This window comes from Leuresthes tenuis, unplaced genomic scaffold (assembly GCF_036924035.1).
Source record: "Leuresthes tenuis unplaced genomic scaffold, fLeuTen1.0.hap1 SCAF_19, whole genome shotgun sequence".
Lineage (NCBI taxonomy): Eukaryota > Metazoa > Chordata > Actinopteri > Atheriniformes > Atherinopsidae > Leuresthes > Leuresthes tenuis.
Window position 1 is genome coordinate 1,348,973 of NW_027325373.1, and position 20,688 is coordinate 1,369,660.

At 41.0% G+C, this 20,688-nt stretch overlaps 1 protein-coding gene across 1 annotated transcript; it reads right to left on the reverse strand.

Annotated features, from left to right (window-relative positions):
- Window positions 1–380: 380 nt before the first annotated feature.
- LOC140277486 (uncharacterized) lies at window positions 381–19,732 on the reverse strand. The gene is made up of 5 exons (XM_072372547.1): window positions 19,596–19,732; window positions 18,880–18,919; window positions 14,912–16,351; window positions 11,529–13,137; window positions 381–473 (listed from the first exon to the last, which is right to left on the reverse strand). Exons 2-5 carry the CDS (start codon window positions 18,888–18,890, stop codon window positions 381–383), a joined length of 3,153 nt encoding a protein of 1,050 aa, XP_072228648.1. The 5' UTR covers window positions 18,891–18,919; window positions 19,596–19,732.
- Window positions 19,733–20,688: the final 956 nt, after the last annotated feature.

Below are 20,688 nucleotides of genomic sequence, written 5' to 3' on the forward strand. Positions count from 1 at the left end.
ACTGTGGATGCAAGGAGGGCTGCACCAGGATTTACTGTGTAAAAAGAACCTTTTTAACAGGGGGGGGGGACTGAATCAATGTTAAGATGACAGCTAAACAAAACAGGCTGGAAAACTTGAAAGGGTATGAAACCTTTCTGTGGCACCAGATGTGTTTGTCTGCAACTAGATTTTGTTAACTTGAGAGGGCTGCAACATTTCAATGTGGGGTCATTTTATAATTGTTTTCTGTGCTTATTGGTTGTAAATAAACTGTATTTCAGAAAAGAAAATGTTGGTCATTACAGTTTGAAAATGTCTGGTCTGGCCCACAAAGTGCTGGAGATGAGAAATGGAGGAAGAAATACAGTCAACATCCTAACACCCACTCACTTATAACGTCATGACACCAGGTGGCGTTTGCATGGTGAGCAGTGGACACTAGGGGGCGCCAGCACTGCATTACAGAGAGAAGATTCTGAGCTGAAAGTGAGCTGTCACACATTTTAGGACAGGAGCAGAGAGCATCTAAGTACATGTTCTGAACTACTATAGTTAGATGCATCCCTGAAGGATTCTGTGCTTCTACTTCTTGGCCTCCACTATATCTCAGGTCATTTTTTGTGAAGCTGCAGCTACTGGCAAAGGACATCGTTAAGATCTCAGCTCAGAAATATTTGGATTTTCTGACGCATCCTTTTTAAGTAATTTCAGAGTGAATGGAATAAAATATGTAATGTACTGCACATTTAACTTAAAACATAAAACTCATCAACATCTTTGACACTTTCCTCTCTTCACCTCCACCCGTCAAGACTATGGTTCTCAGCCGGAAGACACAAGAGAATCCAGGACCACGAGAAAGAAAGAAAGGAGCTTTTCTCCAAACCACCTCTGCAGGTACCTCAAGGCTGGTGTAAAAATATATTATACACGTTCAAGTATATTTCAACTTTGGACAACTCTGAACCTCACATTTGCTTGAACAATGCTAAGGGTGGAATCCTCTCTCCGAGGGTCGGGTCGGGGGGGCAGGAGCTTGACCAGAGAAACCCAGACCTCTCTGTCCTCGGCCACTTCCTCCAGCTCCTCCGGGGGGACCCCGAGGCGTTCCCAGGCCATAGTCTCTCCAACGTGTCCTGGGTCTTCCCCGGGGTCTCCTCCCAGTGGGACAGGCCCAGAACACCTCCCCAGGGAGGCGTCCAGGGGGCATCCTAACCAGATGCCACCTCATCTGACTCCTCTCAATGCGGAGGAGCAGCGGTTCTACTCCGAGCCCCTCCCGGATGACTGAGCTTCTCACCCTATCTCTAAGGGAGGCCCAGACACCCTGCGGAGGAAACCCATTTCGGCCGCTTGTATTCGCGATCTCATTCTTTCGGTCTCTACCCACAGCTCGGGACCATAGGTGAGGATGGGAACGTAGATTGACCAGTAAATAGAGAGCTTCGCCTTCTGGCTCAGCTCCTTCTTCACAATGAAGGGTCGGTGCAGAGCAACACTGCAGACGCTGCACCGATCCGCCGTCAATCTCCCGTTCCATTCATCCCTCACTGTGAACAAGACCCTGAGATACTTGAACTCCTGCTGAACTATTGCGTTTTCTAATCCAAATCCACTGACTGTACTTTACGGCCTCATCTGACACTTCCTTCACTATTTTCCTCACACTCTGTCCGCTCACACCAAACTCCCTCAACAATGAGACAACAGACTTTGCAACAAATCCTCTACATCCTACTTCCATCAGACAGATCCTAACTTTCCATCCTCGCTGCTCTGCTTCTGCCCCCAACTCCACATACCTAAGCTTTTTTCTATCATATGCTCCTGCCACTAATGCGCCCTGAGGGAACGATTTAACTTGTCCAATGCTGTGGCTGTATTTTGGGCCTGGATCCTGGTTCTTTTACAAAGTATTATCAAGTACCAGGGGGCTTGGACGGGAGTGTGTGCCCGAGGAGGAGTGCTTATCTGCGGGTAGAGGTTTTCAGGTCAGGGGGCCTGGCGACTGGTTCTTTTTTAAAGTACTATTAAGTCCCAGGGGGCTTGGACGGGAGTGTGTACTCAAGGAGCAGTCCTGATGTGCAGCTGAGGGGGTCTGGAGCCTTAAATGTGATGTGCAGCATATGTGCAACACATATAGCAACATTTCACAAAAAAATTCCTGAGTACTTTCTCCTTGGCCATGAGTAAAGGGCAACAATGGGTGTTCTTTGGAGCATTTCCCTGATTGAAATAGTGTCCCAAATTGGGGCCTGGCTTCTGGAGGTGGGGAGAGGCATTGAATGGAAACCGGAGCTCCAGCGGGTGCCGACGGGAGTGTGTGCCCGAGGAGGAGTGCTTAAGTGTGGCTGAGTGTTCAAGGCCAGGGACCCAAGCCCCCAAAGTGAAGCAAGTAAGAATGGGGCACTTTTCACTAATAAAAGTTACCCAAACTGAAGCAAGTAAGAATGGGGCACTTTTACCTGATAAAAGTTCCCCAAACTGAAGCAAGTAAGAATGGGGCACTTTTACCTGATAAAAGTTCCCCAAAGTGAATCAAGTAAGAATGGGACACTTTTACCTGATAAAAGTTCCCCAAACTGAAGCAAGTAAGAATGGGGCACTTTTACCTGATAAAAGTTCCCCAAAGTGAATCAAGTAAGAATGGGACACTTTTACCTGATAAAAGTTCCCCAAACTGAAGCAAGTAAGAATGGGGCACTTTTACCTGATAAAAGTTCCCCAAAGTGAAGCAAGTAAGAATGAGACACTTTTCACTAATAAAAGTTCCCCAAACTGAAGCAAGTACAAATGAGACACTTTTACCTGATAAAAGTTCCCCATAGTTAAGCAAGTAAAAATGGGGCACTTTTACCTGATAAAAGTTCCCCAAACTGAAGCAAGTAAGAATGGGGCACTTTTACCTGATAAAAGTTCCCCAAAGTGAAGCAAGTAAGAATGAGACACTTTTCACTAATAAAAGTTCCCCAAAGTGAAGCAAGTACAAATGAGACACTTTTACCTGATAAAAGTTTCCCAAAGTGAAGCAAGTAAGAATGGGACACTTTTACCTGATAAAAGTTCCCCAAACTGAAGCAAGTAAAAATGGGGCACTTTTAACTGATAAAAGTTCCCCATAGTTAAGCAAGTAAAAATGGGGCACTTTTACCTGATAAAAGTTCCCCAAAGTGAAGCAAGTAAGAATGGGGCACTTTTCACTAATAAAAGTTCCCCAAACTGAAGCAAGTAAAAATGGGGCACTTTTACCTGATAAAAGTTCCCCAAAGTGAAGCAAGTACAAATGAGACACTTTTACCTGATAAAAGTTCCCCAAACTGAAGCAAGTAAGAATGGGGCACTTTTACCTGATAAAAGTTCCCCAAAGTGAATCAAGTAAGAATGGGACACTTTTACCTGATAAAAGTTCCCCAAAGTGAATCAAGTAAGAATGGGGCACTTTTACCTGATAAAAGTTCCCCAAACTGAAGCAAGTAAGAATGGGACACTTTTACCTGATAAAAGTTCCCCAAAGTGAATCAAGTAAGAATGGGACACTTTTACCTGATAAAAGTTCCCCAAAGTGAATCAAGTAAGAATGGGACACTTTTACCTGATAAAAGTTCCCCAAACTGAAGCAAGTAAGAATGGGGCACTTTTACCTGATAAAAGTTCCCCAAAGTGAAGAAAGTAAGAATGAGACACTTTTCACTAATAAAAGTTCCCCAAAGTGAAGCAAGTACAAATGAGACACTTTTACCTGATAAAAGTTCCCCAAACTGAAGCAAGTAAAAATGGGGCACTTTTAACTGATAAAAGTTCCCCATAGTTAAGCAAGTAAAAATGGGGCACTTTTACCTGATAAAAGTTCCCCAAAGTGAAGCAAGTAAGAATGGGGCACTTTTCACTAATAAAAGTTCCCCAAACTGAAGCAAGTAAAAATGGGGCACTTTTACCTGATAAAAGTTCCCCAAAGTGAAGCAAGTACAAATGAGACACTTTTACCTGATAAAAGTTCCCCAAACTGAAGCAAGTAAGAATGGGGCACTTTTACCTGATAAAAGTTCCCCAAAGTGAATCAAGTAAGAATGGGACACTTTTACCTGATAAAAGTTCCCCAAACTGAAGCAAGTAAGAATGGGGCACTTTTAACTGATAAAAGTATCCCAAATTGAAGCAAGTAAGAATGGGGCACTTTTACCTGATAAAAGTTCCCCAAAGTGAAGCAAGTACAAATGAGACACTTTTAACTGATAAAAGTTTCCCAAATTGAAGCAAGTAAAAATGAGACACTTTCACCTGTTAAAAGTTCCCCAAATTGAAGCAAGTAAAAATGGGGCACTTTTAACTGATAAAAGTTCCCCAAAGTGAAGCAAGTAAGAATGGGGCACTTTTACCTGATAAAAGTTCCCCTAACTGAAGCAAGTAAGAATGGGGCACTTTTACCTGATAAAAGTTCCCCAAAGTGAATCAAGTAAGAATGGGACACTTTTACCTGATAAAAGTTCCCCAAACTGAAGCAAGTACAAATGAGACACTTTTAACTGATAAAAGTTCCCCAAACTGAAGCAAGTACAAATGAGACACTTTTACCTGATAAAAGTTCCCCAAAGTGAATCAAGTAAGAATGGGACACTTTTACCTGATAAAAGTTCCCCAAACTGAAGCAAGTACAAATGAGACACTTTTAACTGATAAAAGTTTCCCAAATTGAAGCAAGTAAAAATGAGACACTTTCACCTGTTAAAAGTTCCCCAAATTGAAGCAAGTAAAAATGGGGCACTTTTAACTGATAAAAGTTCCCCAAAGTGAAGCAAGTAAGAATGGGGCACTTTTACCTGATAAAAGTTCCCCAAAGTGAAGCAAGTAAGAATGAGACACTTTTAACTGTTAAAAGTTCCCCAAATTGAAGCAAGTAAAAATGGGGCACTTTTACCTGATAAAAGTTCCCCAAACTGAAGCAAGTAAAAATGGGGCACTTTTAACTGATAAAAGTTCCCCAAAGTGAAGCAAGTAAGAATGGGGCACTTTTACCTGATAAAAGTTCCCCAAAGTGAAGCAAGTAAGAATGAGACACTTTTAACTGATAAAAGTTCCCCAAATTGAAGCAAGTAAAAATGGGGCACTTTTACCTGATAAAAGTTCCCCAAACTGAAGCAAGTAAGAATGGGGCACTTTTACCTGATAAAAGTTCCCCAAAGTGAAGCAAGTAAGAATGAGACACTTTTAACTGTTAAAAGTTCCCCAAATTGAAGCAAGTAAAAATGAGACACTTTCACAAATAAAAGTTCCCCAAACTGAAGCAAGTAAGAATGGGGCACTTTTAACTGATAAAAGTATCCCAAATTGAAGCAAGTAAGAATGGGGCACTTTTACCTGATAAAAGTTCCCCAAACTGAAGCAAGTACAAATGAGACACTTTTAACTGATAAAAGTTCCCCAAACTGAAGCAAGTACAAATGAGACACTTTTACCTGATAAAAGTTCCCCAAAGTGAAGCAAGTAAAAATGAGACACTTTTACCTGATAAAAGTTCCCCAAATTGAAGCAAGTAAAAATGAGACACTTTCACCTGTTAAAAGTTCCCCAAATTGAAGCAAGTAAAAATGGGGCACTTTTACCTGATAAAAGTTCCCCAAACTGAAGCAAGTAAGAATGGGGCACTTTTAACTGATAAAAGTTCCCCAAAGTGAAGCAAGTAAGAATGGGGCACTTTTACCTGATAAAAGTTCCCCAAACTGAAGCAAGTAAGAATGGGACACTTTTACCTGATAAAAGTTCCCCAAAGTGAAGCAAGTAAGAATGAGACACTTTTCACTAATAAAAGTTCCCCAAACTGAAACAAGTACAAATGAGACACTTTTAACTGATAAAAGTTTCCCAAATTGAAGCAAGTAAGAATGAGACACTTTTAACTGTTAAAGGTTCCCCAAATTGAAGCAAGTAAAAATGGGGCACTTTTCACAAATAAAAGTTCCCCAAACTGAAGCAAGTAAGAATGGGGCACTTTTAACTGATAAAAGTATCCCAAATTGAAGCAAGTAAGAATGGGGCACTTTTCACTAATAAAAGTTCCCCAAATTGAAGCAAGTAAAAATGAGACACTTTTAACTAATAAAAGTTCCCCAAACTGAAGCAAGTACAAATGAGACACTTTTACCTGATAAAATTTCCTCAAATTGAAGCAAGTAAAAATGAGACACTTTCACCTGTTAAAAGTTCCCCAAATTGAAGCAAGTAAAAATGGGGCACTTTCCTAATTGAATATGTCTGCCAAATTGGACTCATTTTGGCAGATGGTTCAATTTGGCACACATTTATGATGGCATGGGTGGCTGAAAGTGAATACTCGCTCAACCGAAACACCACCTGGTGTTGTTAAAAGAGAAAGGTGGCCCAAAGTGCACAAAGGGTTCAGAAGCCCTAAGTGTGCCAAGGAACAGTCAGCTCTATGAAATAGACTCTCATTCTACTCCTAGACCACAAGACTATATCAGGCCTTAGATAAATCTACCTGCATCTCCCAGTCACAAGCATCAACTAAGCTGCCTTGCCTCATTATCTTATCAACTTTCTCCCCCTCTTGAACAAACTGAATTGCCACTCTCTTCACCTTAGACCCTCCTAAATTCACCTGCCTTCAATTATCTTCAATACCTGCAGCTAAGCTTCTTAACACTTGGTCATTTCGCCACGTGACAGACTAACCTTACAACCTGAAAAAATATGCCTTAGAGTTGCAGTACGGGTCATAGATTGAGAGGCTTCTGTAGTGATACTGTAGTGTTGCAAGATTCTATGAGACTATCGGCAGATTCAATCGTGCCTCTAATCGAGCAAACAATATAGTTCAATTCAAATTCATTTATCAAAGACTGCAGCTGATGTTCTCACCACGGCACAGTTTCCTCATGTGTACTCAGCTTGTTACAACTCCAGACAAAGAGGTGTAGCCATTCTGATAAATAGAAGAGTAAATTTTACCGTAAACAACCGTGAATCCAGAAGGTAGATTTCTAATAGTTATATAATAGTTTATCTATTCAAAATATGAATTTATGCCTTGCAAATATATATGGTCCATATGTTGATGACCCCTAATTTTTTTTACTCCTTTTTCACGTCACTCTCTGATAACACACTCATCATAGGAGGGGACTTTAACATGGTTTCTGACTCAGGAGTAGACAGACTCAGTACTTCAGGAAGTCAGCGGAACTGGCAGTCCATGAATATTGTCAAACAGTGTATGAATGATTTTGGTCTTTGTGATGCTTGGCGCTCCCACCACCCCACTCTTAGAGAACACACCTTCTTCTCACCGGTACACCACTCATATTCAAGAATAGATTATTTCTTAGTTAGCAGTTCCTTGATGAGTGATATTTCAGGCACCATAATCCACCCCATCACTATCAGTGATCACGCTCCAGTTTCTATCACACTGAAGAATAACAGAGTTACACCACCAGCTAGGAATTGGAGATTTAATACATCATTACTAAAATACTCTGATTTTATAAATTATTTGAAAAGGGAATGCTCTGTATGTTTAAAAAACAATGACCTGCCAGGAATGTCAGCTTGTACTCTCTGGGAAGCCGGAAAAGCAGTTATGAGAGGCAAAATAATCTCTTTTTCATCAAATAAGAAAAAGAGGGAAAGTTCAAGGATATCAGATTTAGAACTCAGGATTAAATCATTAGAAGTTGTCTACAGTACCTCCAAAGAGGAACACATACTGAATTAACTAAGAAAAGCTCAACTTGAACTAAATAAAATTATTGATAAACAAACAGTTCCTGATAAAAAGACTTCACTTGGAGAACTTTGAGCATGGCAATAAATCTGGAAGGTTCCCATCAAATTAACTAAAGATAAACAAAGAAAACAACAATCACTTCTGGTTTTTTTTTAGGGTGTTGAGGCATGCAGTGGGCAGTGCTTTTCCCCTGTTGGGTGAGGCCTGGGTGGGCCTGGGTGATGGTGGGTCTCAGGCCCGGGCTGCTGTGACTGGTGTGACTGCGTGGTTTGTTTGTTTGTTTTTTCTCTTTTCTTTATTTGTAGAGGTCCTCTGGGGTGGGGTGGGGCGAGTGGGTGCCTTCTGGGGGCACAGTAGCCCCCCGAATACAATCGCTGCAGGCCTCGAGCCTGGTGGACCTGTGGTAGGTCACAGGAAACGGAAACAGGAAACCTATTGCACCCAGTCTCGCTGCCCTCTCTGGGGGAGCTTCTCTCCCCCGGTCTATATCCCCATACCCTCTCCCTTCTGGCTCCTGTAGACAGCACACACTCACACATGTAGGGTTTTGGGGGTGTGTGTGTTCGGTGGGGTGTAGTGGATGGGGCCACGTAGGTGGTCCCCTTTGCTGCACTCTGCTGCAGTTCCTCATTTTAATTACACCTTAGACATTACTACTTATCAGACACACACACATTAGGTATAATACAGACAGAAAGCAGTTGATGATCCAGTGAAAACTCTGAGCAAACTGAGTTCATGAAACAGATTTTATTCAGGATTCACAGAAAACTACATCCAGCAGGAGATGATTTCATGTGGAACAATAGAATAAAGTGAATTTTAAATCATCAGGTACAACATAAAAGGATCCAAATGTTTCCACTCTGACATACTTAAACAGGTTATTTCATTATGAACACTAGTCGTGGAGTTTAACCCAAATACGGTATTCAGAGGTGTTATTACGAGTTTTTATTCTGTACAAAGATGTCACTGTTATTACTTTCAAGGCAAACAATCATACAAGCAGCACAGAAACCATCTATCAGACAGAAATGAACAGCAGATTTCCTCCTAATTCTGTTGTGCTTTCATTATATGAGCTGCTCTGCTGACAGGAAAATAAGATACTAAAACAATATAACCCGTTCTGTTACTCCCACTTTACCTAAATGTGAAGTCTGCGCCTCAAAACCTGTTTAGAACTGTTGTTGTTTTGAACTGCCTGCATTTTATTATCTTGTTAATAGTGTGATGTTCTAATGGTATATTAACACAATACTTAAAAACGTATGAGTGAAATATCACATATTAAAAGAGTGGATCCATATTCTGATAAATCATGTTCATTGCTGATTTTATGAAAAAATAGCATTATTAGAAATAAAATGACTGAAGAACACTTAATATTCTGAATTTGAAGTGTATCAAAGCACAAAACTGAACTTTGAATAAAAAGTTTAAACACAAACACCTTGTGCTCTGCACCCCCATAAAAAGGAATCAATCTAATTAATTAATTTCTTTAAAACCACTGAAGTGTGACCCAAACCAATCTGGGTTTAAAAGTGGCCACTCCACGGAAACGGCTCTGCTGGCTGTGACAGAAGCCTTAAAAGAAGCCGACAGCTAAGTCCTCGGTTCTTATCCTGCTCGACTTATCGCTGCATTTGACACACAGCATCCTTTTGTCCATACTCTCCAGCATTGGCATCACAGGGAGAGCACACTCCTGGTTTGAATCATACCTCACTGGTCGGTCATTCAAAGTATCCTGGCTTGGTCACACTTCTGCAGCGCACCACCTCGCCACAGGGGTCCCCCAAGGTTCAGTACTGGGACCTCTTCTCTTTGCCATATACACCACCTCACTGGGCCAGATCATTCGATCACATGGCTTCTCATACCAATGTTATGCTGATGATACCCAGCTCTATCTGTCATTCCCACCTAACGACCACACGGTCTCAGCATGAATCTCAGACTGTTTCTCTGACATATCAACATGGATGAAAGCCCATCACCTCCAACTTAACCTCCCAAAAACTGAACTGCTGGTCTTCCCAGCCAAACCAACCATACACCACAGCATCTGCATCCAAACTGAATCCCTACCTGGAGGCAGCTGGAAACCTGGGTGTCATGATTGATGACCAACTAACCTTCAAAGATCACGTTTCCTCGGCTGCTCGTTCGTGCCGCTTTGCATTACTAAACATAAGAAAGATCAGACCATACCTGACCCAACATGCCCCCCAGCTCCTGGTGCAGGCCATGGTCATCTCCCACCTTGACTCCTGCAACGCTCTCCTAACTGGTCTCCTAACTGGTTTCCTAACTGCTCTCCTAACTGGTCTCCTAACTGGTCTCCTAACTGGTCTCCTAACTGGTTTCCTAACTGGTTTCCTAACTGGTCTCCTAACTGGTTTCCTAACTGGTTTCCTAACTGGTCTCCTAACTTGTTTCCTAACTGGTCTCCTAACTGGTCTCCTAACTGGTCTCCTAACTGGTCTCCAGCCTGTGAAACCTCTGCAGATGGTCCAGAACGCGGCGGTGCGTCTGGTCTTGGATCAGCCTAAAAGAACACGTCCCCCCTCTGTTCATTGAGCTCCTCTGGCTGCCCTTAGCCGCCCGCATCAGATCCAAGTCCCTGATGTTAGCTACAAAGAGCTTAATGGAGCGGCTCCATCTACTTGAAGGCTCTTGCAAAGGCTTCTGTCCCAACTGGGTCCCTCCGTTGGTCCCAGGATTGTCGTCTAGCAGCTCCTACACCACGCCTAAGACAATCCAAACTCTGTTCATGTGTCGTCCCACGATGGTGGAATGACCTACCGAGCGCTACCAGAACAGGGGCGTCCCTGTCTATCTTCAAGAAGCTCCTGAAAACCCAGCTCTGAGAGAGCATCTCCTATCATGTACATCCCTCTATGCCTGCACTCTATCTCTGTCACCTCTGACAGAGTCTGACTGCTGGTTTCCTTCTCTGTAGCTTATTGTTAGCTTTGATGTTAAATCCTCATATGTAAGTCGCTTTGGATAAAAGCTTCAGCGAAATACAGAAATATAAACATAAAAGTTGTAAAAACAGCAGATTTCTTCTTTACAAACTCATTTCACTCCACTATTTCATCTCAATGACTTTAAAGGTCCAAAAGCCCTTAACTGAGCCAGAGTCAACATGAGACCAACAGCAGGACAAACTCCTGCTTTTGGTCTCCCTGCAAACTTTATATCAACGTTAGAACAATACCCTAACCCCTAACCCAACACCCACACTATACTGTGTACTTTATAAAGAACTATTGAAAGACGCACATTTACATCTTTTGTCTGAAAATATACTCGGATAAAAGTAGAAAGTAGATCAAATGTACTAAATATGTTTATCGTGTAGTTTTCAGTGGCAAAATCTAAGAAGAAAAACTAAGTAAAAAACTACAAATACTTGAAGATAAAAGCTTCCCATCCTATAGTAGTAACACCACAGTGATAGGAATCGAACCCAAAATGATGTTGGGCTTTACTGTGAACACACAAAATAAAAGAATAACTTTACGTGATAATGATGAATCACTAATGCTCTGGCTGGCAGGGCTGAATGCTGAAGCTTTGTCACTAAAATCACTGAGTAAATATTCCTTATTGACCAAAATCAGTGGAAAATATTCTGATTGACACTTGATAAATATTCATAACTCAAAACCTAAAAAAATTAGCCAGAAATCAGCCAGAAATATATACATTTTAGGTAAAGATGTCTGATCAGGCTGACTGACTCCATTACTTATTTTTTTTCTATTTTGTATTTAAACAATTTTCCAACTTGTTTCCCAACCCATTTTAGGTATCCTGTTGCTGCCATGTTGCCTCCTGAGGAACTGGCTCCTTCCTCCACTCTTCTCTTCATCTCCTCCAGTCTCTGGACCTTCTCTGTGTCTCCTCCTTCCTTCATCTTCTCCATCAGGAAGTCCAAGTGGACATAAACTGACTGAGAATCCACATTCAGAGCGATGTGCTGCAGTTTGACAACATGTTCGAAGGCTTCATCCAGCAGCTGAGATTTCTGTGCTGTCAGCTGGTTCATTTCCTTTTTAAGATTCTCTAAGAGGGTCATCGTGTTTTCACATTCGGCTTTCTTCCCTTCATGCTTTTCTTTCATATCATTCAAGGTTTTCTGAACTTTCCTCGTCTTTGTCCCATATTTCCACTCTTCTTTTACATGTTTTTCTGCAGGACACTTATTGGTACAAACAGTGCAGCGGCCTCCTTCCATGACCTCACAGTGTGATGGTTTCCAGGCCATCGTGCATCCAGGATAGTGACAGTTCTCCTCACAGACAGAACAGGTGACTGCTGCCCTATAAAACACCAACCCCCACATCCCACCTTCAATAGGTTCTTTAACTTTGTAGACCTCATCAACTTCGACAGTGAACTCCTCGTTCTCCTTCATCTCATCTTGATGTTTCTTCAGAGCTTCTTCAGTTTGTCTGATTTCTGTCTGTTTCAGTTCAGTCAGATTGATTCTTTCTTCCAGGTTTTGGATGCAGGCTGTCAGTCTGATACGTTCATTCAGAACTTCCAGAGTTGTTTTCAGTGTCTGTGGCTGAGATCTTTCCAACAAGTTTGACATGTGGCCAATTTGTTCATTTGTAAAACACCATGACAGCTTTGAATGAGCCTTTTCTTTCTCTGAACCTCGCTGTGTCTTCTGACAGTTATTAAACAGGAAGTGAACAGGCTGATTCTCCTCATTTCTGGAACATTTAATCTTTGCAGCTTCAAGAGCATGAAGAGCATTTTCAGGTCTTCCTCCATCTGAGTGAGTGATGAGAGCTACAATGTTTTTCTCCAGGTCTTTTCCAAACAGAGACATCACTGAATCAAAGATGTACATCAGTTGCTCACTCAGTCGATTCTCAGCCGCCTTCAGCACCAGACCCACTGCATGGACTTCATGAACTCCATCCTCTGATCGAAACAAGTCAAACAGTCTTTGACTCACGATGGCATCATGTTCGATCCCTTTAGTGTCTCCATATCCAGGAGTATCGATGATGGTCAGAGAGTAGGGCAGAGTTTTACCTTCAAAGCCAAAGATCTGGTACACGATCACATCTGATGTCTGGCTTTCTGTCTGACTTCTTCTCTCCTCCTCGTCTACAATCTGAAACCAGACTTCATCCTCCCACTTCACTCCCATGATGCAGTTCACCAGAGCATCAATCAGAGCAGATTTTCCTGCTCCTGTTTCACCAACAAGTAAGATGGTTTTATTTGGCTTCTTCACATCTTTTTCACCAACAGTCCTTCTTGTCAGAGTTCCAAACATCTCTTTCTTTGTTCTCAGCTGGTAGACAGAAGGAGATCCTGAACGGATCTGAATGCTTTCAGATGTAAAATCTTCATAATTTGATGAAATGCTTCTCATCCTGCACAGAAAAATACAAATTTTCCTCAGAATCATGTACAGATTCCTTCATATTTGCACATTTTAAAACATTGAAATCTGAGTCTAACATCGTAAGTTTTTATTGTTCAGTTGAATCGATCTTTTTTCTTGATGTAACCATGGAGACAGATTCTGACCTCCCTGAGTCTGGTTCTCTGTAAGATTTCTTCCTTTTAGAAAGAAGTTGTGTCTGCAGGAAGCTCCTGTCCACCATGTAAAGTGAAACTACCTGTTTTATGAGGTTTTATAAAGAATTTAAGGGGTGTTTCTGTTAGTTTAACCAAGCAAATCTTTGATAAACCATATAAAAAGAGACTAAATAACAGCAATAAAATCTGATCACAAATGCAGCTTGTTTTGAGTTTAGTGGCTTTAAATAGGATAATTTTCTTTATAATTCCTTTCTTCATCCTAACTTCACTGAGAGAAAATAAAAGAACTTTAATCTCCTTCAGTCTTGTGGCAGGTTTCAGTCTGGGTTGCCTCTGAACACCCAGGCCTCTGCTGTGAATACATTTAAGATCATTATTATTGCACATTTATGTATTTTGACCTCAGATTTCAGAATGCATTAAATAATATGAGAGAAGAATATGAGATCAAATCCATGTTTGCTTTGTTATATCTTAGAAACATTGAGCTCAGCTTCCTTTTTACAGAAATAAACTTGTGACAAATCAGACTCAGTGAGGGCAGTGATCTGGGACTGGTTGGAGGTCAGGGAAAAGGGGCTTGAACAACAAAGCAGGTTAAAGGTTATCTTCTGGTTATCTGGTTTAATTAACTCCAAAAATACAAGGCTGGTTATCAGCTCTGTGAGTCAGTCAGGTTTCTGACTGTGGAAATGTGCAGATTGATGTGAAACAGGTGGAGGTGACATCAGCTGACCAATCAGAATCATTGAAAGTAACAGCTGCTGCAGACAGAGCAATAAAGAAAGATGACTGTGTGAACGCGTTAATCAATAACCTGATCAATATCACTGCCACCTCCTTATGGTAGAGCAGCTGGAAGTTAATTTTCTGCCATCAGCCTCTGAAATGTTCCAGAAAAAGGCTTTTTGTTGTCCGCTGATGTGAGTTCAAAGATGTTTTAATATGATGTGAACATGAACATTAACGTAGTGACATCATCTGATGCAGTTTGGTGATTTTGAACGTTTGAGTTCAGCAGGAAACAGTTTCAGAGGAGTCAGTTTTTCAGGCTGTGTAAGACACCCCTGAAGATGACAGTCGGTCTTTGACTTTGGGAAAGCTGGTAAGACTCCTGCTGTAACACACTAATGTCTTTCATTTTCTAGAGAATTCATGAGTGTGGAGGCTGAGCTTTCACATGTGTTGACCTTTTATCTGGAAACTCACCAACTCTGGAGCATGTGAGGTTTCCAGCACCGGCTGTCATTGTAATACACCCTGTAAGAAGTTAACCAGCTGCATGTAAACTTGGAGCTAAACCTGGAATAACCTCACTGATCCTGCTGCATGGTTCCTGCCCCCCGGATCACAGAAAAGAGACCAACAGCAGACCAGTTGTTGCTGGTTTCTTGTTGCTTTGGCCAGTAATGAATACTAATTTGTATGGTGAGTGCTGGCTGATGATAACAGTATCATATGAAAGGAAAAGAACACCGGCTTTCATTATGAAGCAGTGGCTGTGAGTTAAACTTTAATGTGACCACATTTTCCTGGATTTTTACATCAAACTGAATAAAGCTGAATATCTTCAGCAGCTTTTAAACATTTGTAACAACTTACTTGAGCTTCAGAGCTGCTCTGGTTTCATCATCCATCTGCTTGTCTATCTTCCTCAGTTCCTTTAACCTTTCTGTGTCTCCTTTTTCTTTCATCTTCTTAATCAGGAAGTCCAGAAGGACAGAAGTGGACACTGAGTCCACATCAAGAGCAACATGGTTCAGTCTGACAACATGTTGAAAGGTTTCATTCAGCAGCTGAGACTCCTCTGCTGTCAGTTCTTTCATGCTTTGAGGATTTCCAGTTCTCTGAACTTTTCTTGTTCTGATCACATATCTCTGGTTTTCTTTTACATGATCTGATGCAGGACACTTCCCAGAACAGGAAGTACAGTATCCACCTCTCATGACCTCACAGTGTTGTGGATTCGAGGCCATCGTGCATCCAGGATAGTGACAGTTCTCCTTACAGTTCTTACAGCGGACTGCTGCTTCACAGCCAAGCTGGAACATCTCAGCTTTGATAGGTTTTAACTCTTTGTACACCTCAACAGATTCCTGGGTCTGTTTGATTCTCTGCTTTAACTCATTGAACCTGATCCTCTGCTGCAGGTTTTGGATGCAGGCTGTCAGTCTGACGCACTCTTTCTGCACTTCAGATGTTACCGTCTGCTGTTGAGGGGAAGAGTTTTCCAGAAAGGTTTTGAATTGACTCATTCCTTTATTTGTTACTCTCCAAGCATACTCCAGACACATCTCTGTTTCCTCTGTTCGGTCTTCATGCTGACAGTTATTAAACAGGAAGTGAACAGGCTGATTCTTCTCATTTCTGGAACATTTAATCTTTGCAGCTTCAAGAGCTTGAAGAGCATTTGCAGGTCTTCCTCCATCTGAGTGGGTGATGAGAGCTACAATGTTTTTCTCCAGGTCTTTTCCAAACAGAGACATCACTGAATCAAAGATGTACATCAGTCGCTCACTCAGTCGATTCTCAGTCGCCTTCAGCACCAGACCCACTGCATGGACTTCATGAACTCCATCCTCTGATTGAAACAAGTCAAACAGTCTTTCCCTTATGATGGCATCATGTTCGATCCCTTTAGTGTCTCCATATCCAGGAGTATCGATGATGGTCAGAGAGTAGGGCAGAGTTTTACCTTCAAAGCCAAAGATCTGGTACACGGTCACATCTGATGTCTGACTTTCTGTCTGACTTCTTCTCTCCTCCTCGTCTACAATCTGAAACCAGACTTCATCCTCCCACTTCACTCCCATGATGCAGTTCACCAGAGCATCAATCAGAGCAGATTTTCCTGCTCCTGTTTCACCAACAAGTAAGATGGTTTTATTTGGCTTCTTCACATCTTTTTCACCAACAATCCTTCTTCTCAGAGTTCCAAACATCTCTTTCTTTGTTCTCAGCTGATAGACAAAAGGAGGTCCTGGTCGGATCTGATCACTGTTGGAGATGATGTCCTTAAACTCTGATGAGATTTTTATTGTCCTGTGGAAAATGTAAACAATTTGTTAAAAGTTTGTTTTGCTACAGTTTGATGTCATATACAGGAAATATTAGTATCAATCTTTTGTTGTTGGAGACAGAGTTAGACTCACAGCTGGGAAACATAAAGTGAATATGCAGAGAACTGTGTTCTTAATAGACAACATTATTACTATAATAATTATTATATTATAACTATATTTGCATTACATAAATGAATCTGCAACATATGTCAAATAAAAGTCACATGAACTTGATCATTATGTTTTAACCAATAAAGGACAAATACTTAAAATTAATTATCCCGGTGCAGTGACCACAATATGAATCAGAAATCACAAAAACTTTATTGATCCTGGAGGAAACTGCTTAAGTTACAACTGAACCCATGTACATACACCAGCGCTGGGGACACCTCTGACGTAATTACAATGAACAATATATTAGCATATATAACTAGTGCTAACAAAGAAAAATAGAAAGGCACACGGTCATAAAACTCACAGTTAAATAAAAACACGATAGAAAGTACAGCTCTGTATGAACGTGTTGCCAAGGTAGAAGAATCAGATGGATATTGCACATGAGGTTGTGATGCAATGCAGAGGTGTAATGTCATGCTCATCATTGTAAAATAAGGATAGTGCACATGATTGTGGTCACCATAACTAACAATGTACAGTGGAGTTATAGAGTCTTATGGCCGTGGGAAAGATTTCCTGTGGTGTTCAGTGGAGCACCGTATGCTGGTGAGTCTGTGGCTGGACGTGCTCCTCTGTCCTGTCATAGTATCATGGAGCGGATGGACGTTGTCCATGATTGATATGGACAATGAACGAGTCTTGACACCACTCTCCTATCAGCCACTGTCTCCAAAGGGTCATGTTCCTTCCCCACCACTGAGTCAGCTTTCTTGATCAGTTTGTTTAGTCTTAGTTTGTCAGCCACCTTCAAGCTATCTCCAAGTCTGCCCCCTTGATGGTCATGGGGGTAACTGGAGACCATGTTCTCCAGTTCTGGGTCTGGGGCACAAACCCATCGTCTCCAATTTGGGCCCCCTTTACGAAAGTGTGCCAAAGTGCACCATTGGTTTACATGGTGCATTTTCGGCCACTTTAAAATGTTGAAAAAGTGCCCCATATTGACTTCGTCCATTTTGGGCCCCCTTTAAAGATGAAAAGGGGCCCAAATTTCCTGCATTTTCGGGCACTTTTTGAAGGTCGAAAAGTGGCCGAAAGTTACTTGCTGCAATTTCAGGCACTTTATTCTTTAAAAGGTTCTCAAAATTACTTCCTTTATTGTGGGGAAATGGGGTCCGTTTCTGGGTAAAGTCAGCCACAATTAAGCACTACTGCTTGGGCACACAGTCCCATCAGAGCCCCTGGAGTTTCATGGTGCTTTGGACATTACTTACTCCAGGAGCCAGGCCACAAATTTGAGTATTTCTCCCGGAGAACAGTGCTTGACAATCGGCCATGTGGCCACCAGAGGCCGCCACCCACCGACCTCCGGGAGCCATGCTCCACACCTGCACACGTGGACCTGATTTCCTGGTTCTATTTCCCCCGAGAAAAGCGCTTGGAAAATCGGCCTTGTGTCCGCGAAAATCCCCCTCAACTGACCTCCTGCAGCCAACTAATAAACATGTGCAGCTGTAGAGCCTGGCAGGAACATGGCTGATTCAAAGAGATGGACATGAATTTACTGTCAGTTGGAGCTGAAAGGCCATGTTGCCTCTGCAGAAATATGATTCTGAATAACTTATATATTCAGTGTAAATGCTGGTTAGTAATGTAGGTGCACACAGAGAACAAGAACTGCCTTTGTTTGGCGAACAACTCTGTTCAGTGTAGTTAGTTCATATAAGTATAATTTCATTGCACTTTGTTAGTTATTCTTTTTAGGTTTTAAGTTAAATGTGCTACATCAGAATGAACATACCATTTATCCTTCATCACTACTGTACAGACTGGAGTGGGGAGTTTGGAGGTGGAGGTGAACATGTCAGACATTTTTCATTATGTTCGTTATGTTTCTCCATCTAACACACCTCAGTTCAGCAGGTTGTTTCACATTCTTGGGTTGTGAGTCTGACAATCAGCTTAAAATATCCCCATGAGAAAATTACCTCTCAGAGCTGTCTGACACTAAATTATTCTAATCATGTTCAATTCATTGTTTCAAACCTGCGGGTTTTGGGCCAGTTTTCAACCCTCTTTACCACAACACAACTGTGCTGAGGTCAGGGCAGAAAAACACTGAATGCTGCATCTCTCATCTATATCTATATCTATATATAGATATATCTATATATCTATATATATATATAGATATATAGATATATATATATGGTCCTATATATATATATGACCCTGTTCTGTGTTTTTTACTCTTAAATGAAATGTGCTGCATCAGAATGAACATTACGTCATTTTTATGTGTAACACACAATTTATTCTTCAACACTTCTGTATGTACAGGTCTGCCTTTTATCTCACTTCAGTATTTATTTGTTTTAAGTGGGTACTCACTGCGTTGACATGGTGATGCCTATGAGATTGCTGATGGTATCTGGATAAAACAGAAACAATATTTTATGAAAAAAGACTTAAACAATCACTAATTCTACAAACATCAGTTAAATCTGAACCACACTGATAACATTTTATAATCTCTGAAACACTCACAGCTGCAGGTTTTGAACTCATCAAACTTTACATGTGCAGAGCCAGTGAAAAGCTTTGGGACAATTCAAATTAGAAGGTGTGTCCAAACTTTTGACTGGTCCTGGACCTTTAACAAGTTTCAGATTAACTTCTACTGTTTATGTGTTAATCCTCCCGGAGAAATGTAGGGAAGAGATAATTATCACTATGAAATGTTAACCATGTTCACGAAGCTCATTTACATTCATAAAACAGATTATTTGGATTTTATTTTAACTCATTATTGTTGGTGCAAAGTTCTGTATAAAGACTTTATACTTTAAATGAAACACAATCATATTGGAAAAGCTCATTTATTCTTTTTATGTATCAAAGCTATATGCAGGTGATCATATCCCTCTCAGATGTAGGAATCCTTGTAATTTAAATACATCACATCATCATCATCTTCTGGCTCATACCTGATGGGACATGAACTGGCTCAAAACCCTTGAAATCCTATTTAATTTTTTATCATATTTATGCTTATATCTTCTCATCGGCCACTAACACAAACTACATTCAATTTAGAATGATCTTACCATCTGCTGTTGGCTCCAAGAGACTCTGTGGCGTTCAGGAAGAACAAATAGCATCAGGAGTCGGAGTTAATGAGTTTTATTCTTCAATAAGGGGAAGGACACTGGTCACATGATCTCAGAGAAACTTGTCCTGGAACCTCGCCTCCATTTAGTCTTCATGCTGCAGTGTTTATTTTAGAAAAAGAACAACAGACATCAGGACACAGAAGCAATTCTGCAGATAAATCCATAAATAAAATGTGATTATATCTTAATTTAGCTGTAGACAACATCACCTCAGTTTGAAGCAGCTGTTATTCTGCAGCAAAAGCCACATTTTACATGTCAAACATGTAAAAAACTCACGTTATGTCAAAGTATGAAGGTCACATCAGGTAATAAAAGTGTAAATTCATGCTGCACCCTATGAGGGAGGAGTTATGGACCCATTTCTGTGTTTAAGTTTTACTTTTTAACTTCTCTGGACTTGTTTTCAGTCAGTGTGGAAAATCCCAGAGAAGGAGTCAATGTGGGATGCTCCAACAGATGGAATGTTTTCATATCAGGATCTGATTCTGGTTCAAGTGAAAAGGAAGAAACAGAAACCTTATTGTTGACAGATATTATATTTCATTATGCTAACCTGTGGAACACTATTTTCTATCATTGTTTCCATATTTCAACAGTTCATCCTGCTTAAATGTCTTAATTTCTAACCACATTCACCCATTCACACACATTTACAACCATACGGCTCGATCAGAGGAAACCAGTTTGATGTATTACCCAAATACGCTTCCACAGTTAGCCTGGAGAAGTTTGGAATTGAACCTTCAACCTCTAATTAGATGACCTTCCTTTAACCACATTAATGATACTGGAAGGAACATAACCTCCATAAAGTAATTAAAGCCTCACACTAACTTTTTTTTTTTTTATCTTCAAAAAGATAGAAGAAACTTAACCTCCATAAAAATGTCCAAGACCAGCTGGGTCAGCGCTTTCAGTCATAAAGTAATACTTTATCACCTTTAATCACACAGAGAAAAAATGCCTGATCATATGAGCACCTCGTGCTGTGCTCTGATACGTACTTCGACCGCCATAACTCAAA

What these genes read in the sequence shown, in the direction of transcription:
- LOC140277486 (XM_072372547.1), bottom strand. An exon ending in AGAGCAGCTCTGAAGCTCAA is followed by an intron (nt 13,138 to 14,911) that starts GTAAGTTGTTAC and finishes TTTTCTGTGCAG; the next exon opens with GATGAGAAGCATTTCATCAA. An exon ending in TAAAATGGGTTGGGAAACAA is followed by an intron (nt 474 to 11,528) that starts GTTGGAAAATTG and finishes AATGTGTGACAG; the next exon opens with CTCACTTTCAGCTCAGAATC.